The sequence below is a fragment of the Streptopelia decaocto genome (genome assembly GCF_964273445.1).
Source record: "Streptopelia decaocto genome assembly, chromosome: 7".
Lineage (NCBI taxonomy): Eukaryota > Metazoa > Chordata > Aves > Columbiformes > Columbidae > Streptopelia > Streptopelia decaocto.
The window spans coordinates 53,554,885-53,575,288 of NC_138661.1; the positions used below are offsets into that span (position 1 = coordinate 53,554,885).

A 20,404-nucleotide genomic window follows, 5' to 3' on the forward strand; every position below is an offset into this window, starting at 1 on the left:
ATGGTGAACTGGCTTTTAAACCATGTTGCTGTGAGCTTTGTAGGATTTGAAAATCTGAATACATCTGAAGGTGTGCAGAGAGCTGTGCAGTGGAGCAGGTGAGTAAAGCGAATGATGTATGCCTTCTCATTTTAGCACCTGATGCTACAAGTGTGAATTTGCTGCATAACGATTTAGGGAAAAATATGCTCATTTCTGGGGTGTTGGTGATTATAGAATAACATCTCTCATCTCTTCAAAACCAGCCTGAATCATTGTCATCACCAACACTAGTGGCTGTTGGTATGCAAGAGTGAAAGGGTGAGAACAGGACAGTGAGAGAGGGTAGTAAGGGGGATGGAATCTTGGGGCACATCAGGCAAAAGCAAGAGTGATTTCTTCCTCCTGGCTTCTTGGTTTGTAGGAAAGACTTTAAAAAATGTGTCTCTGTGAGAAAATTTCTGAGCAGAAAAGGAAGGAAATAATAGAGTCTTGAGACACCTGATATCCCTGTGTAATTTTAGAGGGTATATGTAGGTATATAGTATAGGATAGAGACTCTTCACTTGTCTTTTGTGCATAAGGAGTCAGAGGACATTTGTCTCTCATACAGGCAGCCTTGAGACAAAGGGCAGCTCAGCAAGGAGACCAGGATATATATATTCTGGTAAGGAAAAGAATCTCCTTGGGAGGATGCCCAAAACAGCACTTCTGGCATAGATAGAATTTCTGCTGGCAACAAAACAAAGTCTCAAGGTTATATGGTCTTAATATTGTCTTCTCTGTGGACTGTATCTTCTGTGTTGCAGTGCATAATTACAGCTTTTTCATCTGTGCCCCCAGATATCAGAAGGGCTTGTGTTTTGGGTTGATTTCCTTCTGCCCCAAGATCCCTCAGCAGCACACAACTGTTTCAGAGACTACCATTCCTTACGGTATCTATCTTGCCAAGGACCACTTTTTAAAACTAGGTAGCTACAATTTCTAGATGACGAGTACTCATCCCTCAAAGACTAGAACTGAATACTCCCTTTTCTCCAAACTGCCTTTCATACTGGGACCAGTCTTGGCGTAACTATAGGCAGCAGAGTCCCCACTGGAAGAAGGTTTTTTGTTTCGGTTTGATTACCTTGGCTTAAAGCAACCTCCTTACTGGTTCTGTCTCAGCACTGCAGTGAGGACAATGACACAGTTCCCAGCCACATCTACTGAAGGCAGGGTGTGCATTGGCCCCTGTAGCATTCACACATCCCACTATATGTGATACGCTTAGGAGAGCTGGGGAGGTCTTTGAGTAAGGAGAAGTGCAATTAAATAGTCTAAATCAATAAATTGGAATAATCCAAGCTGGTAGTGGAGTTTCTGGTTATTTTCCTTGTGTAAAACAGAGACCTCTTGCTATTAACCACAGAAAAATGTCTCCATTCCAGTGAGACGTTTGCATGGACTGGTCAGTCTGGCTGGAAAAAAAAATTACCATGTTTTACCTGAAGAACTAGGTGGGTTCATTGTCATGGAAAAATGCAGCTCTTTGGAGCCTCCTGAAATGTGCAGTTTAAAATTTTGCCTATATATATATGTGGATTCATAAAGTGATAAAAACAGACTTCTGGGATATTCTACAAGCTTTTTTCACCTTTACTGTCTTGATGCATAGTGACTTGCTAACAGCAAGGGCTAGATGGCAGCTAGTTGGACAAGGGAGTCTAGGGAAGCCACACTTATCCTTACACATGTCAGGAAAGTATGTTTATTAATGCTGCCTTCCAGAGCTTGCAGCCCCTAGAGCCCTGCCAGGAATGAAACTACCACTATGACACCAGAAGTTGTGTATGTGCAAACTGAGACTGAGACACGTTGGTCCATTGAAATCTTCCATTCCCAAAAGCAACATGCGTCTCAAGCCAGCAAAAGTGTTGAAGGCAAGTGACATTCCTGTTCTGGGCATCTAAAACTGTCTTTTTTTATAACTAAGTGTAAGTGGGACCAAAAGAAGGTATTGCCTTTCTGTGTAAAACTTGTTCTGAATGATGTGGGGGTGGAGGATTTGTCTTAAACTATGGGCATTCATCTAAACATAGGACATGAGCAGCACTCAGGAACTTAGTAGAGCTTGTGCAGAATAGATTGAGTCCTAACGGGCCTTTTGATTTGTCCAGTTTTGATACCATTCTTGAATGACATCTAACATCAAAGCACCTTGCAGCACCCCTGTGCAGCAAGGCAGCCTAGTTTTCCCATTCTGTAGATGAAAAAAACAGATACAGAGAGTACAAGTTATTTGCATGAAATCCTGCAGAGAGACTGTGAAGAAGCAAGGAATTGACCAGCAGTCACTCTTCTGGTGCACAGATCTTCCTCGATCAAGAGTTGGAACTGACTGGGGCAATTCTTTTTGTAACTTTGTTTCAGGGTTGCTTATAGTATCCACCCTTTCCTACACCTGGTAAATAAATTCTTCAAACGGTACCTCTTTGTTCTGCTTGATTAACATATTTTTTCCCCAAACGAATAAGTTCTTTCTAGGAAGTCTTCTGCCAAATTGGAGTCTTTTAGCATTGTGACATGCTCTTTTGAGATCTTGCTGGAGAAAGCATTCCTGAATTTGTGGAAAAGCCATACCCAGTGACAACACCCAAGGGTGAGTAACAATAATTTCTGTTGATGGATGGGATGCCATCCAGAGGGACCTGAACAAGCTCAAGAAGTGGGCCCATATGAATATCATGAAGTTCAACAAGACCAAGTGCAAGGTCCTGCACCTGGGTCAGGGCAACCTCTGTTACCAGTACAGGCTGGGGAATGAAGGGATTGAGACCAGCCCTGTGGAGAAGGACTTGGGGGTACTGGTGGATGAGAGACTGGACCTGAGCTGGCAATGTGTGTTTGCAAACCAGAAGGCCAATCATATCTTGGGCTACATCAAAAGTAGTGTGGCCAGCAGGTCGAGGGAGGTGATTCTGCCCCTCTGCTCTGGTTAGACCCCACTGGGAGTTCTGCATCCAGCTCTGGAGCCCTCAGTACAGGAAAGGCATGGACCTGTTGAGGAGGGTCAAGAGGAGGCCACCAAGATGATCAGAGGGATGGAACACCTCTCCTGTGAGGACAGGCTGAGAGGGTTGGAGTTGTTCAGCCTGGAGAAGAGAAAGCTCCAGGGAGACCTAATTGCAACCTTTCAGTACTTAAAAGGGGACATAAGAAAGATGGGGACAGAGTTTTTAGAAGTGCATGTTATGACAGGACAGGGTGTAATGGTTTTAAACTAAAGGAGGGGAGATTCAGGTTAGACATGAGGAAGAAATTTTTTACAATGAGGGTGGTGAAACACTGGAAGGGGTTTCCTAGAGAGGTGGTAGATGCCCCATCCCTGGAGACATTCAAGGCCAGGCTGGACGGGGCTCTGAGCAACCTGATCTAGTTGGAGATGTCCCATGTTCATTGTTCATGGTCCATCATCCTCTACAACTGGAAGAGTGGTAAACAAACACAGGTGTAAACTGCAGTTCCCTATACCCACCCTCACTGTTTTTAGAGTTCTCATGGATCAGTCAAAATCAGTGGGAAAGCTGCTGCTGTTCATTCCAGCTGCTGGAAACCTGTCCTTACGGATGGATTTAAGTACAGCAGTTCTTGTTTATGCAAAACTCATGATCGAATGATTTGGCTGGGCCTGGAAGAATGTAAACTTTAATGCATAAGTAAATAAGCCTTCCCATCATGTATAATGTCTCCTATATGGCAGATCTGTGACTGTCTAAAGTGACAGAAAGATCATATGAGTCTTTATTATATATCACCAAAAAAATCACAAATCATCCCTGTCAGTGTGCAGAGCACTGCTAATGAACAAATTTAATTCCCAGAGTGGTATCTGTGATGGATGTAAAATTGTAATAAGTACGGTAAGTAAAGTAAAGCAAGGTTAATCTGATCATCTCCATAAAGCAGACAGTAAAAGAAACCACACATTTAAAATAAACCCAAACAGACAAAGTAGGTAACAGGCTCCTATTCCGTTTCACTCCTCGATTCATTCATTAATTCCAGTGTTTCTTCATGAGTTGTAGGAGACAAAATTTCAAGTAAACCAAAGCCTGATGTAACATGAAAAAGAGAGAGTGGGTACCAATAGAAAAAGGATCCAGAATGTTTTGGGTGATATTTTTAAGAGGTGTGTGCTAAGCTAACATACTTTTTTCTTTATCTCATTTTTTTTAATTATTCCTACAGTAAAAATGAAAAACTTAAGCACTATAGAATTCCTCAGCAGCAATAAAAACATGCCTGTTTGCAGCTGGCCTACTGTAATACTGCTGTGTGAAATACCATTGTGTGTTTATAGGGCAGTTTTTCAAATCATCAGAAAAAGAGCATCAGAGCAGGCACCATTATTTTTGTTACTCAGTTTTGTGTTCAGCATAATGAGGCCCTAATGCCTCTTGTGTGCCACTCAGGCAAAACCAATGCTAAATCTTAATTCATAATATTCAAAACACACGTCCCAGTTCATCCCTGTTTAATTTGTGATGTCCCATGGCTGCAGAAGTTCTGCCCTCCTTCTGTTCTTTTCCTTGCTTCCCTTGCTGTGTCCCTTTCTCTCCACTCTCCTTACTCTTAGTCTGCTCTAATCCACCTCTTTTATCAGACAGTCTTTTGTTTACAAGTCTGACATCCAGGGCGGGTCAAACTCTTTATTTTCCTACACTACTGAAGAGTTAAGTCCAAGAGCTTCCATTCACACTCCTCTAGTTTCTGTATTGCTTATGCAGTTCAGGGGTGATACTTTCAGTGCAGAGCACCAGAAAAAAAGGATGTGTCTCAGAAGACATGGCTTCATTTTGCTGCCTTAGGCCCAGAATGGACCTGATCCAAAATACATCACTGTCAGTGGGAAGACCTCTGTCTGTTTCTGGAGCTTTGGAAAAGCTGTGAGGGATCTTCAGGGAGGAGGGACCATTTGATTTGGCCTCAAAATTTCTGCCCTCAAAGATCCTGGATTTTCAACAGGTCAGTTCTGTTAGTGACTTTAAAAATACTGTTTTAAACACAAATAAAAAGAGGAATTCACTAATACATTTATCATATCCACTTCTCACTGCCCCAGCCTATGTGGAACTTCTGCTTATTGCTTTCTCTGTTTTCTTTTCTTTCCCATCTGAATGTTTGTCATGAAATGATACGGATAACTACAAGTGTGTGGTGTCCAATACTCACACTGATGCCATCTACATGGTATCGTTGATCATGGCTGAAGGTAAGCTCTAGACATCTGACTTGACTAGTGACTAGACCAGTTACTAACAACTAAGCTTGGAAAAATTTTGAAGTTAGGCAAAATTGAGAGTCTTTGCATGGTAGATTTGCTGCAAGTACAGTGGGGTGAAGCAGGATGAAAAGATCTACCCCCTGCTGACTTTAAACTGAGCACTGTGTGTCTTGCCCTCTGTGTCCACTGCACAAAAATAACACGTTGCCAAAGGTGCAAACATTGTGCTTATTATGGGGAAGAACGTTTGTGTTCCCTGTATTCACTAAGAAAATATGATATGAAGTATATGGCATGAAATGTATGCTGTGCATCACCAATGTGAATGGGAAAGACCTAGGCACCTACAGTCCTCTTGTGACTGACAAGGAACTCTCTTCTGTTGTGCTGGGAGTTATAGGTAATCTTTGTTCTCAGATACATGAGGTTCTGTGTACAATGTCAGCATCTGTAGACAAACATTTGAGGGTCAACACTGGTGGGACAAACTGTGACCTACTTTCTCTTCCTATATGTCTTTGCAACATTGGTGATTCACTGGTGTCCTTAGGCTCAAACAGAAATCTAAGATTGTTCAAGTCATAAGCCAACTCACAAATACCAGAGCACCCATGTAAAAACACCTTTCATGAGACAGCAGATTTCAGTTTGAAGCCTAGTTATTACACATAATAAGCTAAATTCTCCACTGACGTCAGTGTGGCAAGGGTGTGAGTCACTACTGAATTTGGACCAGTTTTAGTGGAAAAGAGGTGAATGATAAAATGCACCTTGGCACTGTCCTTTTAGTGGAAGCAGACTTTGCTCAAACAATGTTATAAGACTTAGGAGTGAGTGGCTGGGCCTGGGCATAATGAGAATGATCTTTTTTTTGTCTGCATGTGCTTCCTGCAAGCAGCCAAACGTGCCTGCTGTGCCAACCACGTTATATACAGCAAAGTTGCTTTAATTCAGTGCTAAGTGAAAGTGATGCTGCCCACCTGCTTTACCTTTTTATAACAGTAGGACCATCTCTTAAAGATAAGCTTTGCCATGAATACAATTTTTAAGTATAATATTTGTCTTTCTGATAAAGTCCTTAGCAGGACTTGGGCACAGGCTGTTTGGTAGTGTAGTAGATTAACTTACTGAGCCAAATAGTGATCCTGTGCCAGGTACTGCAGCAGTCTGGACAGATAATGCAGGAACATGTCAGTCCTTCAGCTTGCCAAATGGTTCCAGGTGTGCTTGTAGATGTCATCTCCAGCTGCTTGCAACCGTTTACTTCACAATGACCTGTGGTAAAAGAGAGAGGAAAAAAAACAAAACAAAACAAAAACAAATAAGCAAACAAAAAAACAGCTAAGGCAGAAGAACTGAACAGAAAAGCAGTGAGTCTGTTCGTAATCAGCTTTATAGGATTACGTGCAACTTTTATAGAACATTATGAACTGTAGTTAGCTTAATTTCCACCGAAGTTGAAGGAATGAATTAATCTTCCTGCTACCACTCAAGAAAGAAATCAAAATTACTTCACTAACATCTTGCTATCTAGTGTAGGAAATCTGAGATCAGGAACTAAAAATAACAGAATGCATGTTTGTCTTTTGGGTATTTTAACAGGTGGACCCCCAACTCCTCACAGAACTGAAACCTCTGAAAGTGACTAAATGACAGACAGCAGTGTTTGAAACCCACCCACCAAAGAAAGTGCAAATCTTCATCTAGAAGATCAAAGGGAAAGAGTTGAAGTGGGATGATAAGTATGAAATTTTCACATCTGATTGGCCCACACTGTGAAAACTAAGGTGGTTCAGCCCAGTTACTTTAAAGAACTCAGTGTTGAGATTGAAGTTCTAGTGCACAACACTCCGCTCTTCATTGATCATAAGTAATGAAAAGTAAGCATCTTTGGGCAGTGAGTTGAGCTGCAAAATCCATAAACCTAAAATACAAAACCCCAGAGCGTGAGCTCAGAAGACTGAAATCTGCAGTCTCATAAAGCTAGTCTGTGGATGGGCAAGCAGAGGAGCATCAAGACCTATTTTTCACACTGGAAATCTCAAGCCTGAATTCTCTCTTGAGCAGGAGCCTGTGCTATACCCTGCAAAGGCAAAGCCACTTGTTTCTATTTATAAGGGATATATAAGGTGCTTGCTGGTATGTGCCCTTTTTCTTGCCAAAACCCTTCCACTTTCCCAGGGGTTCCAGTTCAGTTTGTCAGCAATCTCAATAACACCCAAGTGAAAAAGAAGGGAAAAGCCTGTCTGGAGTGTGTGCTGACTTACGAAGATCTCACCCTGAAGGGGATAAAGAATGGACAAGTGATTCAGAGGTCTCCTAAGTACACCATGAAGCATGAAAGCAAGAGAGAAGAGCTTATTATTAATACTGCTGAGCTGAGCGACTCAGGAAATTGCACAGCAATTGTAGGCTATGCAAGACAGTGACCCAAATGAGCAGTACAGTAGTGCCAGTGTAAGAGTGGAAGGTAAGTGTAAATGAGCCGAGAAGAGGAGGAATGGTAGTCTCTACACTGGTCTTCACTGAATTCTGCAGAGGAGCAGTGCTGCTTTGCTGTGGCAGCTAAGAAGCTGATGTGCAATGACGTTGCTCTGCAGTTTATGCTTTAACGTGGAATAAGCTGTTAATCTGTGCCCCCTCTTGGTAGCATTAAGGTAATAATTAAGGGCTTCCCTTTGCCGTGTAAAGCAGTAGGAGCATAAAGCAGTAAATATTCCATTTAAGTCATTCCACATGTCACCCAAACCAGCTTAGTAAAGTGTACCATGTTTTTTTATTTTATTCAGGGTTGTCCTAATGAATTCTTATCCTGTGATTCTTTAAAGTGACCCATGGGATGTTTCACTGCAGTCTGCTGAGGACCAGCAGCACAACATGAGGCTGGAAAATATTTAATATCACATTTGTTTTGTTAATTGGTTTTGCAGTAGCATTATTGATGCTGTAAACTTACTTCTATGATCTTTACAGAAAGACAGAAGACTGTTAAGTGCAGGAGGAAAAGTTGGAAAGCTCACCTTCATGCTCTCAGCATAGGCTGAGAAGAATTTCAGAGTTAGGGTGTGGATTTATTGGCTGTTAGTATTTCAGATTACTTCTATTAGATATGGACCAGCTTTGAACTATGCCTAGGTGGCTTCCATTAAAAGTGCAGCATTTTAAAACCATGGAAGGAGAGTGATACTAGTATATCCTTCACAGGTTCAGGAACAACTGAATGTTCAGTTGGTAGGATGGTATGAAGGAAACTTCAGGGGCCAAAAGAATCTCAGCTCTGAAGTCAGGCAGATTTTCTCACATGGAAGATTGATCTGCCCTAGTGCCCACCTGTCTCTATGTCCAGGTGTATGTCTCTGTCTCTGTGAGGCTGGTCTATTAATAATTGTCCTGAGTTTTCTTTGACTGATGATGCCCTGCAAACCCTGTCCTGGTGTACAGACTTGGGTGGAGGTCACTCCATTAGTTGCATTTTGGCCATGTATTTCTCATTTTGTTTTCCCAAAACAGGCCAGAAGGGAGCAGTTTCCCAGCCCTGGGCTTTCCAGGTGTGCAGTCTGAAGAGGACTCTGTGGCCAGGGTTGAGTGTGGTTGGCAGGGGGCAAGGAAACCCTGGCTCCTGGAGGATGGCTACCAGGCCTGGTATGCAAATAACCTTGGTGGGCCATGGCCAAGGTGGCCTGGAGGGACAATGCGGGCAGGGGCCTTCTCTACGTTGTCCTAAATGATGTGAAGGTGGAAGGAATATGGCTCAAGGATGGCGAAGAGGTAAAATGCTCATGGTATCATCAGCATAATGAAAGGCTGCAAAACCCTAGTGGAGGTTTTCTTCAAACAGCTACTGTGTAACTTGGCCTGATATTAGTAAAGGGCTTCTGACTAAAGACAAACAGACGGACCCATCAGGCGGGAATAGATCTAATCTTGTCCAATCTACTACAGTGTCAATCTTACTAAGTTTCGACTTTGGATCTTTGGCTTTTTCAAAATTTTCCTTCGCAGTCTCCTGTAAACAGTCTTTCACATTTGCTAACCCATTTTCTCAGCCCGTAGACTTGCGTTCTTTCCTACAAGACTAACTTCTCACCACCCACCCTTTTCCCTCTTCCAATCTCTGATTTTCAGAGTAATCAGTAAATGTATCCTTTGCATGCTAATTTGCACCCTGCATTACATGCCACGTGGCTCCTGTAGGCAGATGCGCAGATCACTGTGTCTACCTAACACTGAATTTGTTTTGTCCATAGATCACAGAGCATTCTACCAGAGTAGGAACTAGAGATCCTGACCGTTTATAGTCATCTTAGAGCAGAAAACGGTGATCAGATGATTCAGGGACAGGGTTGGAGGTAGTGTTTGTGGCAATGTGAGTAGTTTCCTGCCTCAGTCTTCTTGTCAGATTATGGACATGAAAAAGATCTGGATAGCGAAGCAGAGAGCCATACACAGACTCATTGTGGACAGAATGGGAGAGGAACGTGAAGGGAGGTAGATGTTCAGGGCCAAGGGGCAGAGAGTGGAGCAACAGCTGCCATTGGAGGCAGCTGCCCCATCTCTTTACTGCTGTCTACCAGACGTGCACAAACACTTGCAGAGTCAGTGCTTCCCCAGGTCTCCTTACCTGGGCTTGTACCATTTTACAGACTTATCTACATACACAAGCAAAAACTCTTCTTTTTGCTTCTTTGTTCCCGAAGGGGAGAAAATTGAGCAGTCATATGGATTGATTTTAAGTGACTAAGCCTAGGTTTCTGTGTTTATAAATCAGTGATCAAGAATTTTGGCCTGAGACTTTACTTCAAATGTTGTTGTCATCAGCAATGAGAAAAACACCTTTTCTGGAATTATATATAGAAATACATAAATATGTTTATTACTCAGCTCTTGGCAGCCAGATGGCGCCAGATGGACTCTCAGACTTGTCTGCTGCCTGAAAAACAGCCTCTTTCTCATACCTCTGCCCAGAACGGGGACAAACATGGCAGTACGGATGCTGTGTCTGCAGCACTGAATATTTATTATACCTGCCTTGCGGTAAAAACATATCCATAGCAAAGCTTTGGTATAGGGAGGGCTGATTTGCCTGCACTCAGAACTATTTTTGAATGTCTTTATTCTGACTTCCAGCAGAAGATTGTAATTTCTAAACATACACATTGTGCAATGAAAATACAAGTAAAAACACCTAATATGTTTAGGAACCTGGCTATTTTTCTTTACTGTGTGCAGGCCTTCCTTATCATTTCCCCATATTACTCTGTAACAAATGAGGGAGCATTTTCTTTACAAGCAGTAAGTAACTTTTCGATTCTTTATTGTGGTGATAGATAGATATCCCGGTGTGACCTTAGGGAGGAACAGCACAAAGAGCTGCTTCTTGTGTACTGCAAAACTTTGAAACTGCCTGGAATCAAATCTCCAGACCCTAGGGAAGTGAGGAGCTTTGGGGATTCCTATTTCCCCAAGGTCCCTCTTTTTGTGCTGAGCTGAACAACAAAAGAAGATCAGCCAGCTCTGTGTATAAGAAACAAAACTAAATTAAATGAATCAAAACACACTGAAGATTTGGGTGTCCCTGGAGACTTTCACAAAAAACAGATTTCTTATAGTAAAAACATGAAGGAGTGTATGAAGAGCCCAGCTCTGGATCACCTTTTCTGGGAACTCACAGGTACAGAAAAGATGTCAAGCTATATTTGCAGCTGCAGCTTTTAAATGCCTTCTGTTCTTTCCAGATTCTCCTGTTATTGAAGAATTTGTCCTCGAGCTTTCTGCTGCACACAGTGTTTCTGTGAAGACTAGGCATACAGCAAGCCATCAAGGTGCCTCTCAAGGCAAAACTGATGCCCAAAGTCACATGGCTCAAAGATGGCGTTGAGGTGACAGAGGAAGATTTCTTGCTTCATTGAGAAAGCCACTGACTGCATAGCTCACAGTCAAAACCTGTGGGAGAGAAGACGGTGGAGCCATTAGGCTGAATCTGAAAACTCACTGTGGCTCAGCTTCCGACAACCTTTGCCTCAACTTCATTGGTAGGTCCTAAATTAATCATTTTATAATGGGACAATCACTGGTAGATATGTTTGGTTACAGACACTGTAATTCAGACTTTTTTTATAAAAGTCTTGCAGTGGGGTAGACACTGAGTTATCAAATCAAATTATTCAAGTCAGTTCAGTTTTGCTGTAATCTGCACTGATTTACACTGTGAGAGGATATGGCCCTCTAAATAATAGTCCTTCATGTCACTCTGGTCAGCTGCTCACACTGCAGACAAACCAAAATTCCTGTAGGGGAAAGCAGAGTTCCTGCAACACATGGAGAAAATGCAAAATGAGATGAAAAGCACATAAAGGCCAGGGAGGAGAGCAGGTGACTCACTTTGTAGAGAGGAAGATGACTGGAGAAAAAATCCTGGATGAAAATAGGGGTGGTGTAGAGCAACTAAACCAAATGTGCTATGGAGAAGGTGGAGGAAGGGAAAGCCTACTAATTCAAAATACATGCTGTCAACTCTGAGGGTCTCATCAAGCCCCTGGAAACAGAAGAAATTTTTGCTGAAGAACCTATTAGCCAGCTGGTTTTAGTGTGGTTTCACAGTCCCACTTCCCATCGTTTTTGTTGTTTCCTTCCTTGCCATTCCCCAAAAGGACACTGTCCCCTGTGCTTCAGGGGACTAATTCCAGGGACAGAGCTTAGAAGCGGCTTTGTGCTTAGGCTAATAACCAGGATCAAACAAATACCCAGGTCCTTTCACTGCAAGTGTTGAGGACTCAGAAACCCCTTGACATGGACTGTCCACAAGAGAGGACTAACACACTGCTCTAGCATCAGTTACGTATGCTTAGTGGGATACGGCAGAAATGAAAAGTGGCTTTCTCTGGAAAATATTGTGGGGGAGGAGAGAAAATAATTTAAAAGGGAATGCTTAAAACCATTTTGTTTTGCAGCCAATAAAAGAAATACATCAGCCGAAAACTAGCTTGGTTAGAAAACACTGCTGAACTAGCTTCTGGAAGTTATAGTTTGGGTACCTGTTGTTCCTATGCTTCCTTTATGAACTTGGATCCACAATGAGACAGGATTTGCAGTCCCCTTTCCCCAAGACCAGAGTGTATCAGAGTCTTTAGAAAGTGGTTGTGGCCATGAATAAACCTAAACATGCAAGTTACCCTCCTTGATTTCTTGCTATACATACGTGCATATATATTTATGCACACACACGTAACACATACACACAATCTGGAGTCAATGGATTCTGATTGTACTGTGCTAATTTGATTTTCTTCTATGCAGAGGTTCTGAGACAGGTGTTTCAGCCTCACGTTGTAGATGTCAGGAAAGAAGCTGTCACCATCACCTGGAACTGCCTGGCCCAGGATGGAGGCTCCCCAGTGCGAGCTTAGATCATAGAGAAAAGGTAGAAGAGCAGCAAACTTTGTGTCCCAGTCACCAAGGAGCCAGTCCAAGGTCAGACCAAGATTATTATCTGCTTTAGGCAGGCAGAAGGAAAGTTAGATAAGCTTTGGATGCAAAGCAAAGTATTGATTAATCAAGGAAAATTTCATCATGATATCGAGCAAGATACACATTTTGACATCTGCTGTTCAAAGTGAGATTTTCAGCCCTCAGATAGAAATGGCTTGATACTCATGAACGAGAGGGCAGAACACTCAGCACCTCTGAAAGTCACATGTATGGTTTTCAGTGCCTAATTTCAAGCATCTATATTTTACATTTCTCCCTACGTAATTTTGACTGCTTTTCCCTGACTTAGACCAGAACGGAATTAAACAAGTGACTGATTTTGTTGTATCCATCAGATCGCAACCATATGATCCATGCTTCGCACAGCTTGTATAACACATGGGAGTGTTCCTATCAGCAGCAGCATCTGACTAACAAGACTATTGCTTTTCCCTTTCTGTTAATATTTTGGTTCTTTCTTGGATTCTTTCCTCTGTCTCATTCAAAATGTTGGACTTTCATATTATTATAATTAAGTTACAATTGATCAGACTGTCCGAAAATATCTTCCTTAAGGCATCAACATTACTCATGGTAAATAGTGGAAACACCTCTTAAGCCAAATTATTCAATTCCTTAGTTGTTTCTTTTTCAAGACCAAATGGAGGTTTAACCTTGCTTGAAGGCTAGGTTGTGGAAGGCTTGGCCACTCTATTGAGTTTGTTACATTGTGAGAAATCCCACTGAGGTCATTGGAGCAAGGCGTGAAGATATTTTTCCCCATCATATATGGTTATACCAGGCTATAGACCATAACCTAGTGGAAAGCAAATTATGCATTTTTTTCCTCTTACTATATGCATCAAAATTCCTTCTCTTCCTTAAGGAGACAGATATGAAATGGAACAGACCATTGGAGAAGCAAAAGTTAGACCTAGTTAAGGGGCTCCGTGAAATTTCTTCTTGGTTTATCTCAGTCCGAAAGAAAAAAAATCAAAAAAACAACAACAACAAAAAAACCACACCCAAACCTTTAAGAGCACTTCTATGGGTGATTAGACAGTTGAGTAATTGCAACATGTGTGTGTGTAGGTACCAGATTCAAAGTGGATGGTTTTCTGGAGGATACAGAATGAGTTCTGTGCGATAGCTGTGAAGCATGCAGGCTGGACTTAGCATGCCCTCAGCCTCATTGCAAAGGATCCCATTCAGTATGCTTTTTTCACTGTGTAATGTCTAGTTTCCTAAACGTGCTTGCAATTGCAAAGACTACGTCTCTGCATTTCTGACTGAAGTCTGAGGGAATGTGGCAATTCCGGCCTGGCTCAATGTAATGGACTGCGTTGTGTTTACAGCTTAACTAAAGATTAAGGAAGGCCTTAATGCTGTTGGCTATAAATGTAATTATAAGTGCTGAAAGTGTGATATTATTCACTTAAAATGTGTAACTATTAAGATAAGGACACAGTAAGAGATTCCCACCTCGGGGGAATGGAGTATATGCAAACAGCAGAGATCAACATGATAAACGTGCTCTCAGGTGTGGATACCTTTAGTATTTAATGTTCATGTACAGGTTGCCAAAGGCCCTAATGTATAACAAAGAAAATAATTTCTCATACACGTTACTATGCTCCTTTCATCAGTCCCACATCAACACTTTTAAAAGAAGAGAAAACTCTGGTGGAATTCATGAAAGTCGCTTACAATCTTTATTTTTAATACTGGATTTTTAGTAGCAAAGAAACTGCCTAATTCTGGACTGATCAAAATCACAGACAAACTCCAAATATACGTTGAAATGGGCAGATTTTATTTTGTGCCAGTTATAAAGAAATCTTACTCTATATGATCATATAACTGAAGTAATTTAAAAATAAAAGGCTGTCAGAGGCCATCAATAAATAGGTTAAACTATTGATGGAATCTTGTAATAGATACAGGAGTGGGCCTTAGTAGTCACGTGTAAGTCAGAAAAAAACCTGGCCAAATGTGAAAGCCTTTATAGCTAAAAAATGAGATAATTCTATGTAGTAGACAAGAGCCTTGAGGTTAAATAGTTACTCAGATGGGAAAGCATTCAGGTTCATTTACATCAGAAGACAGCACAAAACCAATTTGCAGCCTGAAGCTATGATTCTTCTCTTACTTGAAGACTTGTGTTATTTCACATTAGGCTTAGGAGAATGTGCACTGTCCATATGCACCTTATTCTTTATGACCCTGTGTTATCATGTGAGTGTTCTGTATAAAAGCCATTAGCATCAAGTTTGTCATGGCTTGCTGCACTGGTTGACATTTTTGGTTTGGAGTGGGGTGATGTTGTTGCATTTTAGCTGAGGCTTTCAAAGCAAAAGGTAGATATGGACACACAACTCCCTATTCATTTGATTAAAAACATACAGCTATTTTAAAATATTCAATCTTTTGCTCTTCTTACCTATTATGGAGATCTAACTAGACTGCTGCAAGGTGGACTAAAGAGCAAAAAGTATGTTCCATATTTTCAAAAATGGCTATTTATTAGGCATACTGTAATCTTTGGCAAATAAAATAAAAGAACATTAACAGGACCTTGCAAGCCAGCAAACAAATTCACTAATCCATGCAGCCTAGATAGCACCCGACCACTTCACACAGAGACTGTAAGGGGGATTTATTAATAAATAATACATTCTTTATTAATGGATTATTATTTATAACATTATATAGCATTACAAATAATGTTATATAAATTATTTATTAATAAATAATAAATAGATATTAAACAAGCAGATACACCAGGCACTCAAAGCCATACAAGACAGGCTATAGGACATGTACTGCAGAGCTCACCAGTCAGCTAGAAAGAGACAGAAGCACACTTTTAATGCTAGACAACTCTCCCAAACACCTGGAGAATGAGTGGTCAGTGCTCATAGAAGGTAACCTTTCCAAGATGAATTCAGTGGTCCCATGTCAAATGTTATGAGGATTTTTCTTAATTGGCCAGCCTTGCAACAGGGTCTATGTCTATGTGCAATGTTAGGAACTGCATTGTTTTGTTGGACAGAATTTGCTGTGTTTATTAAGGCTCCTTTTACCTTAAAACCTTGCAGGTTCAGCATCTTGAAACAGGAACAGCTCTTCATTCACATGTGCAGGCACAGGCCTGCGGGTACAGCAGTGTGTCACAGCTCATATATTGTCACAGAGCCCCCAGTCCGCTGAAGGTGGTGGATTTTTCCTCAGCCTGGCAGGACCCAGGCCAGGGACTTGTGTTGTCAGGATACATACTAGAGATGTGAGCTAAAGACACCAAGAAATGGACAAAATGCACTAAGATCTCGATCTCTAGTACCACTTATGCTGTGGGAGGCTTGCAGGAGAGATAAATACTACTTCTGAAACCAAGCTGTGAATGAAGCTGGTATGGGAGGTGCAGTGGAGTGACAGGAAGGACTTCTACCTCAGGTAAGACCTGCAGTATCCATCCAGCTGAAACCTTAGTCTATCAGCTGTTACTTTCATTCGGTTTTAACATATACCTCATTTTGTAAAGGGTTATCAAATTCATCTTGCACAAAAGAACATTTAGCATCACAGCACATTTCTTCTTGCAGAGTTTTCAGAGGTGCTGGGGGGAGATGGAGGGCAGCACAAGCTGTGCAGTCCTAGAGCCAAATTAAAATCATGCTGCCATCCTTTTTGCTGAGCTGTCCCCTGAATGAGTATGTCAGGTATAATGGCAGTTGTTTCTTCCACCATGTGACCTCTCACACCACATCTCACATGTAATTACAGAGGCCACTGTTGGAAGATTCTGTGATTCTTGTCATGGCCACTGTAGTTTGAGTATGGGTTAGGAGGGTAGATACTAAAGTAAATAAGCCATCATGTTTGAAATGCCTGTTTTTTCTAAGTACAGTGGTATTAAGACAGGATTATAATTCATTCAGGTGCCCAGTTTGAATGGGATTAACAGTCAGTGTGCTAAAGCTGAAATAAAATTATCAGAGGTCATGTTTCAAAGACACTAATTATGTCTTGAGAATGAAGGTATCATATTAAGTCCCTAGATAGCTTACTATTTGAGGTAGCAAAGTATTTAAATCTTCATTGTTTAGAACTTATGATTGCTTAATTATTCATTAGGAAATTCAGATTTTTTACATCTAAGATACTCCCAGGTAACAAAGCATGGTACTGATGCACTCAGTAGCAGTAATACCAACAAGAAAATATGGATGATTCGTGAGTCATGTTGTATAGTGCTGATTCCTGGAGAGTAGAAGGACATTCAGGTTTGACTGAGGAAGTCTCAGAAAGCAACAGCCAGGTGACTGACAGAAAAATGCTCGTTTCTTTTCTCGGTCTCCACTTTGGAACTACACAACCATCTGCGCAGCATGGTTTTGTTACCACATCTCCAAATAGAGAAATACCAAAAAATCCCAGAGAGACTGTATGCTCCAGACAAACTTCTCTGGTGTGGAATGGCAATATGCAGTACTGTACTGAGGAGTATGAGAAGTCATCTAAGAAACAGACATTATACAAAACTGCTTGTGTCAGAAGGTGGTCAATAGCATCATCTAATGAGGCATTAAAGCTGCCTCTTCTTTTTTTCTTGTGTTCTTGTTCGCTTTTTACATGAACTATTTTAAAATGTTCCTGTTCCACCTGCTTCACCTGAAATGGTCCTGAACAGGTACTCATCACTAAGATGCTGATTGCTGAGACACTAATGTTTCTCTTCTGGTGGTACAGGTGTTAGGAAAAGAGCAGGCAACATTGCAACCGTTAACTGCCTTCTGCTGAAACAGTCTGAAGTTTTCTTCATCCAGACTGAGACATGACTCAACAGACTGAAGAATGGCTTTACCTTTCTATACAATCTCTCACTCTTTATTTTTTTAATTTCTCTCTCTCTGTCTGTCTTTTATCCCCCCATAGGTTTAATCTGACTGTGAGGCTGAAGAGCCACATGGTGGTTTGTGCTGGGACAGCAGCATGCATTCATACATCTTTCCTTGTGAGGCTGCGTGTTGTGTCTTGTCAGAGGAGAAATCCTGCAATTACACTTTTCTTGGGCATCTGGTGAAATGCAGCTGCGGGGCTATGGAGGCTGTAGTTGTCCTTTGGCCTTTATCACTTGAGCTGTCACTTTGGTTTAAAAGAAGCTGACTGTTGGAGAAAGCACATGCAGCGCTTTAGGTTCATGAAGTCCTGCATAACTGCTCACTGCTTTTATGGCTAGTCTTTGTAAGCCTCCCTGTGGCAGTAAGGGTAGAGGGAATCCTATGCATGCAAGTTTGTCAGCTGCACAATCCAGCCCTCCGCAGCTGGAGCAACAGTGTTCAGCAAACCGTAAAACATTGGGGAAGCTCTCTGATTCATCACGAGAAGCAGAATTTTTTGAGCATGCAGCTACCACTCATGCTAACTGAAGTGAAATCATTCTTGATTAAACCTTGGGGAGCGATCAGGTTGTAAAGACAATGCTTGAGGTCCCAACACTGTCCTTTCTGAGGTACAGTTCCTATTAACATGGATGTTTAGCTCATTTCTGTAGAGGCAAAGGGCAGTTTATATGCTTTCCTTTTTTTTAAAGCGTAGACTACTGCATAAGCTGGGGCTGTACAGCACCTTGCAGAATCAGACCCAGTGTAAAAATCTATCTCAAGCTAAATTGTACAAGCTTATCTGTATCACGAGCTGTTTCGTCCAAGCTTTCAAGATGATCAAACTAATGAATGGTAGCACAAGGTTTATGTGGCATTTCTCAAGCCAGCTCTGTGCACTTTGCTGTGGACAAAGCCTTTACAGCTTGAAAAAATCTCTAAAATTCTTGTCCTTGAAACATTTTTCTACTAGTCTGATCGTGTACAAGTGGCTCCTGTAGACAGAGGTGTCCCTTTTGTGCTCAGAGATGTGGTTTGCTTCTGTTTCCACTCAAGTCTGGAAGCAGAACCTTATAAATACATGTTTGTCTTGGCCAGGGATCCCTACCCCCACCAGTGATGTGATGTGGGAAGAGGAGGAGGACAAGAACCATTCCCAGTCCTTATCAACAACACCAAGCCATTTATTTCTGACCTGTACCAGATTATCCTCAAGAATAGTTCTAGAGAAGCCCTTTACAACATTCAAATGCAAGTTGCAGGTACAGTATAGAGTAAACTTGAGCATCTCAGTCACCTCTGAGTATTGACAAGAGGTATTCCTCTGCTGACAGAAATTTCACACAATTTCTGCATTAATACTGGAGTTGCCAAGGTTGTTTTTTTTCTTGCAGGGGGCAGGAGGGGCAGCAGGGGAAAGAAGACAGGGAAAAGAAAAAGATGCAAATCATACATACCCCCTATCCAAAAAATGCCACAGGAGCAATCCAGAATGTTGTTTCCACTCAAGGGGAGGAAGACTCCCTAATCAGAAAGGATTTTCCTACCTCTCATCACTGCATTTCCCAAGTCTTCATGCTAGCTCAGAGGCAAGAAGGGGAGCAGCATGGTTAAGAGGTGAGGGATGAGGAAGGTACTGCTGGGGCTTTGCTCACTCTGCCCAGTGTGGACGGTTAGGGTGCTCAGTTATTGCTCCGGACATCCCCAAATGCTGCCTTGTTTTTCACACCATTATTTGATTGGGCAAATCCCTGTGAAAGCACTAACACAATGGTGTCTGTCCCTGCAGCAGTCTGGTGACACCGTTTCTACTTCAAGTGTGTTTATGACAGTGAAGTGGAGACAGGCTGACTTGCTCCTTAGAGAGACTCCTATTATTAAGATGATCTTCTGGGGCGTTAGGGACCTTTGCAGTATATTTTTGTACTTGTCATCTCTTCCAAGAGTGCTTTTTAAAATTAAACAGCCTTATTTATTCATCAGGAGGGAATTACACACACAGGGCAAATTGGTCCTCAGGTTGTTCAGGGTAGAAGAAATCAAAGAAAGAAGTACTTTCCTTGACACACAGGGACTTTGGAATACAGGACATGAACAGAAAAATTTTTGCCCCAGAAAAGGACAGAGGGAGGGTCCCAAACAGAAGAAGCCAATACTTAAATGTGCTCATTAATTCTTAGATTTCCCCTGAGCACTCACTAATCTGCAGCTTGTTCATAGTTGAGGTGTAGAAGATGACTGATTATGGTGTCCTGAACTGTTATGTCAGTACTGCCAGGTGGTTCACAGCCGCAGAGAAGGTCCACAGCAGTAAGTACACTGTTGCGGGCCTGCTCCCAGGGAGGAAATACTTCTGAGTCATTGTCTGCAATGACACTAGGGACACCGACCATCTGGATTGACAGGAGCAGTGGTACATCTCCAAAGACAGAGGTGGGTATAAAACTTCATGACAGCACTGGAGGAAGATGAGTACTCTTATACACAAGCCTGTGGACTAAGCTCAGGCTCCCTTTGTGGTCTTGGGTAGTTCACTAAACTATTCTGCACTCAGGTCCCCAGCTGGGGAACAGACACAAGAATACCTCCTGTCCTATCCATTTGTCGGCAATCTCTTCAGGACCAAGCTTCCTTTTACTATGTGTATGTGTAGCACATTGCACAGTGGTTCATACAGATGCTGTTTGAATTAAAATTCAAGACAGTAGGGGCCATCCATGTGCAGGGAGGATGATATTCTCATGTCTTGACCTAACAGAAGATTGGCCTTACAAGTCATTTGTCTTGTTGTGTATTTCCAGTCTGACTG

The 20,404-nt window shown here is 41.8% G+C and overlaps 1 protein-coding gene across 1 annotated transcript; it reads left to right on the plus strand.

The window, feature by feature from the left end:
* IGSF22 (immunoglobulin superfamily member 22) lies at window positions 1-20,018 on the plus strand (the record flags this gene model as incomplete). The annotated part of the gene is given in 19 exon segments (XM_082059238.1): window positions 1-98; window positions 2,506-2,558; window positions 2,561-2,620; window positions 5,153-5,233; window positions 10,981-11,060; window positions 11,062-11,142; window positions 11,606-11,650; window positions 11,652-11,681; window positions 11,685-11,690; window positions 11,694-11,735; window positions 11,739-12,003; window positions 12,352-12,378; window positions 12,542-12,639; window positions 15,811-15,996; window positions 16,000-16,082; window positions 16,084-16,096; window positions 16,100-16,121; window positions 18,694-18,857; window positions 19,827-20,018. Coding segments are annotated over 19 exon segments (1,560 nt in total). The 3' UTR covers window positions 19,953-20,018.
* Between the last annotated feature and the right edge of the window lie 386 nt (window positions 20,019-20,404).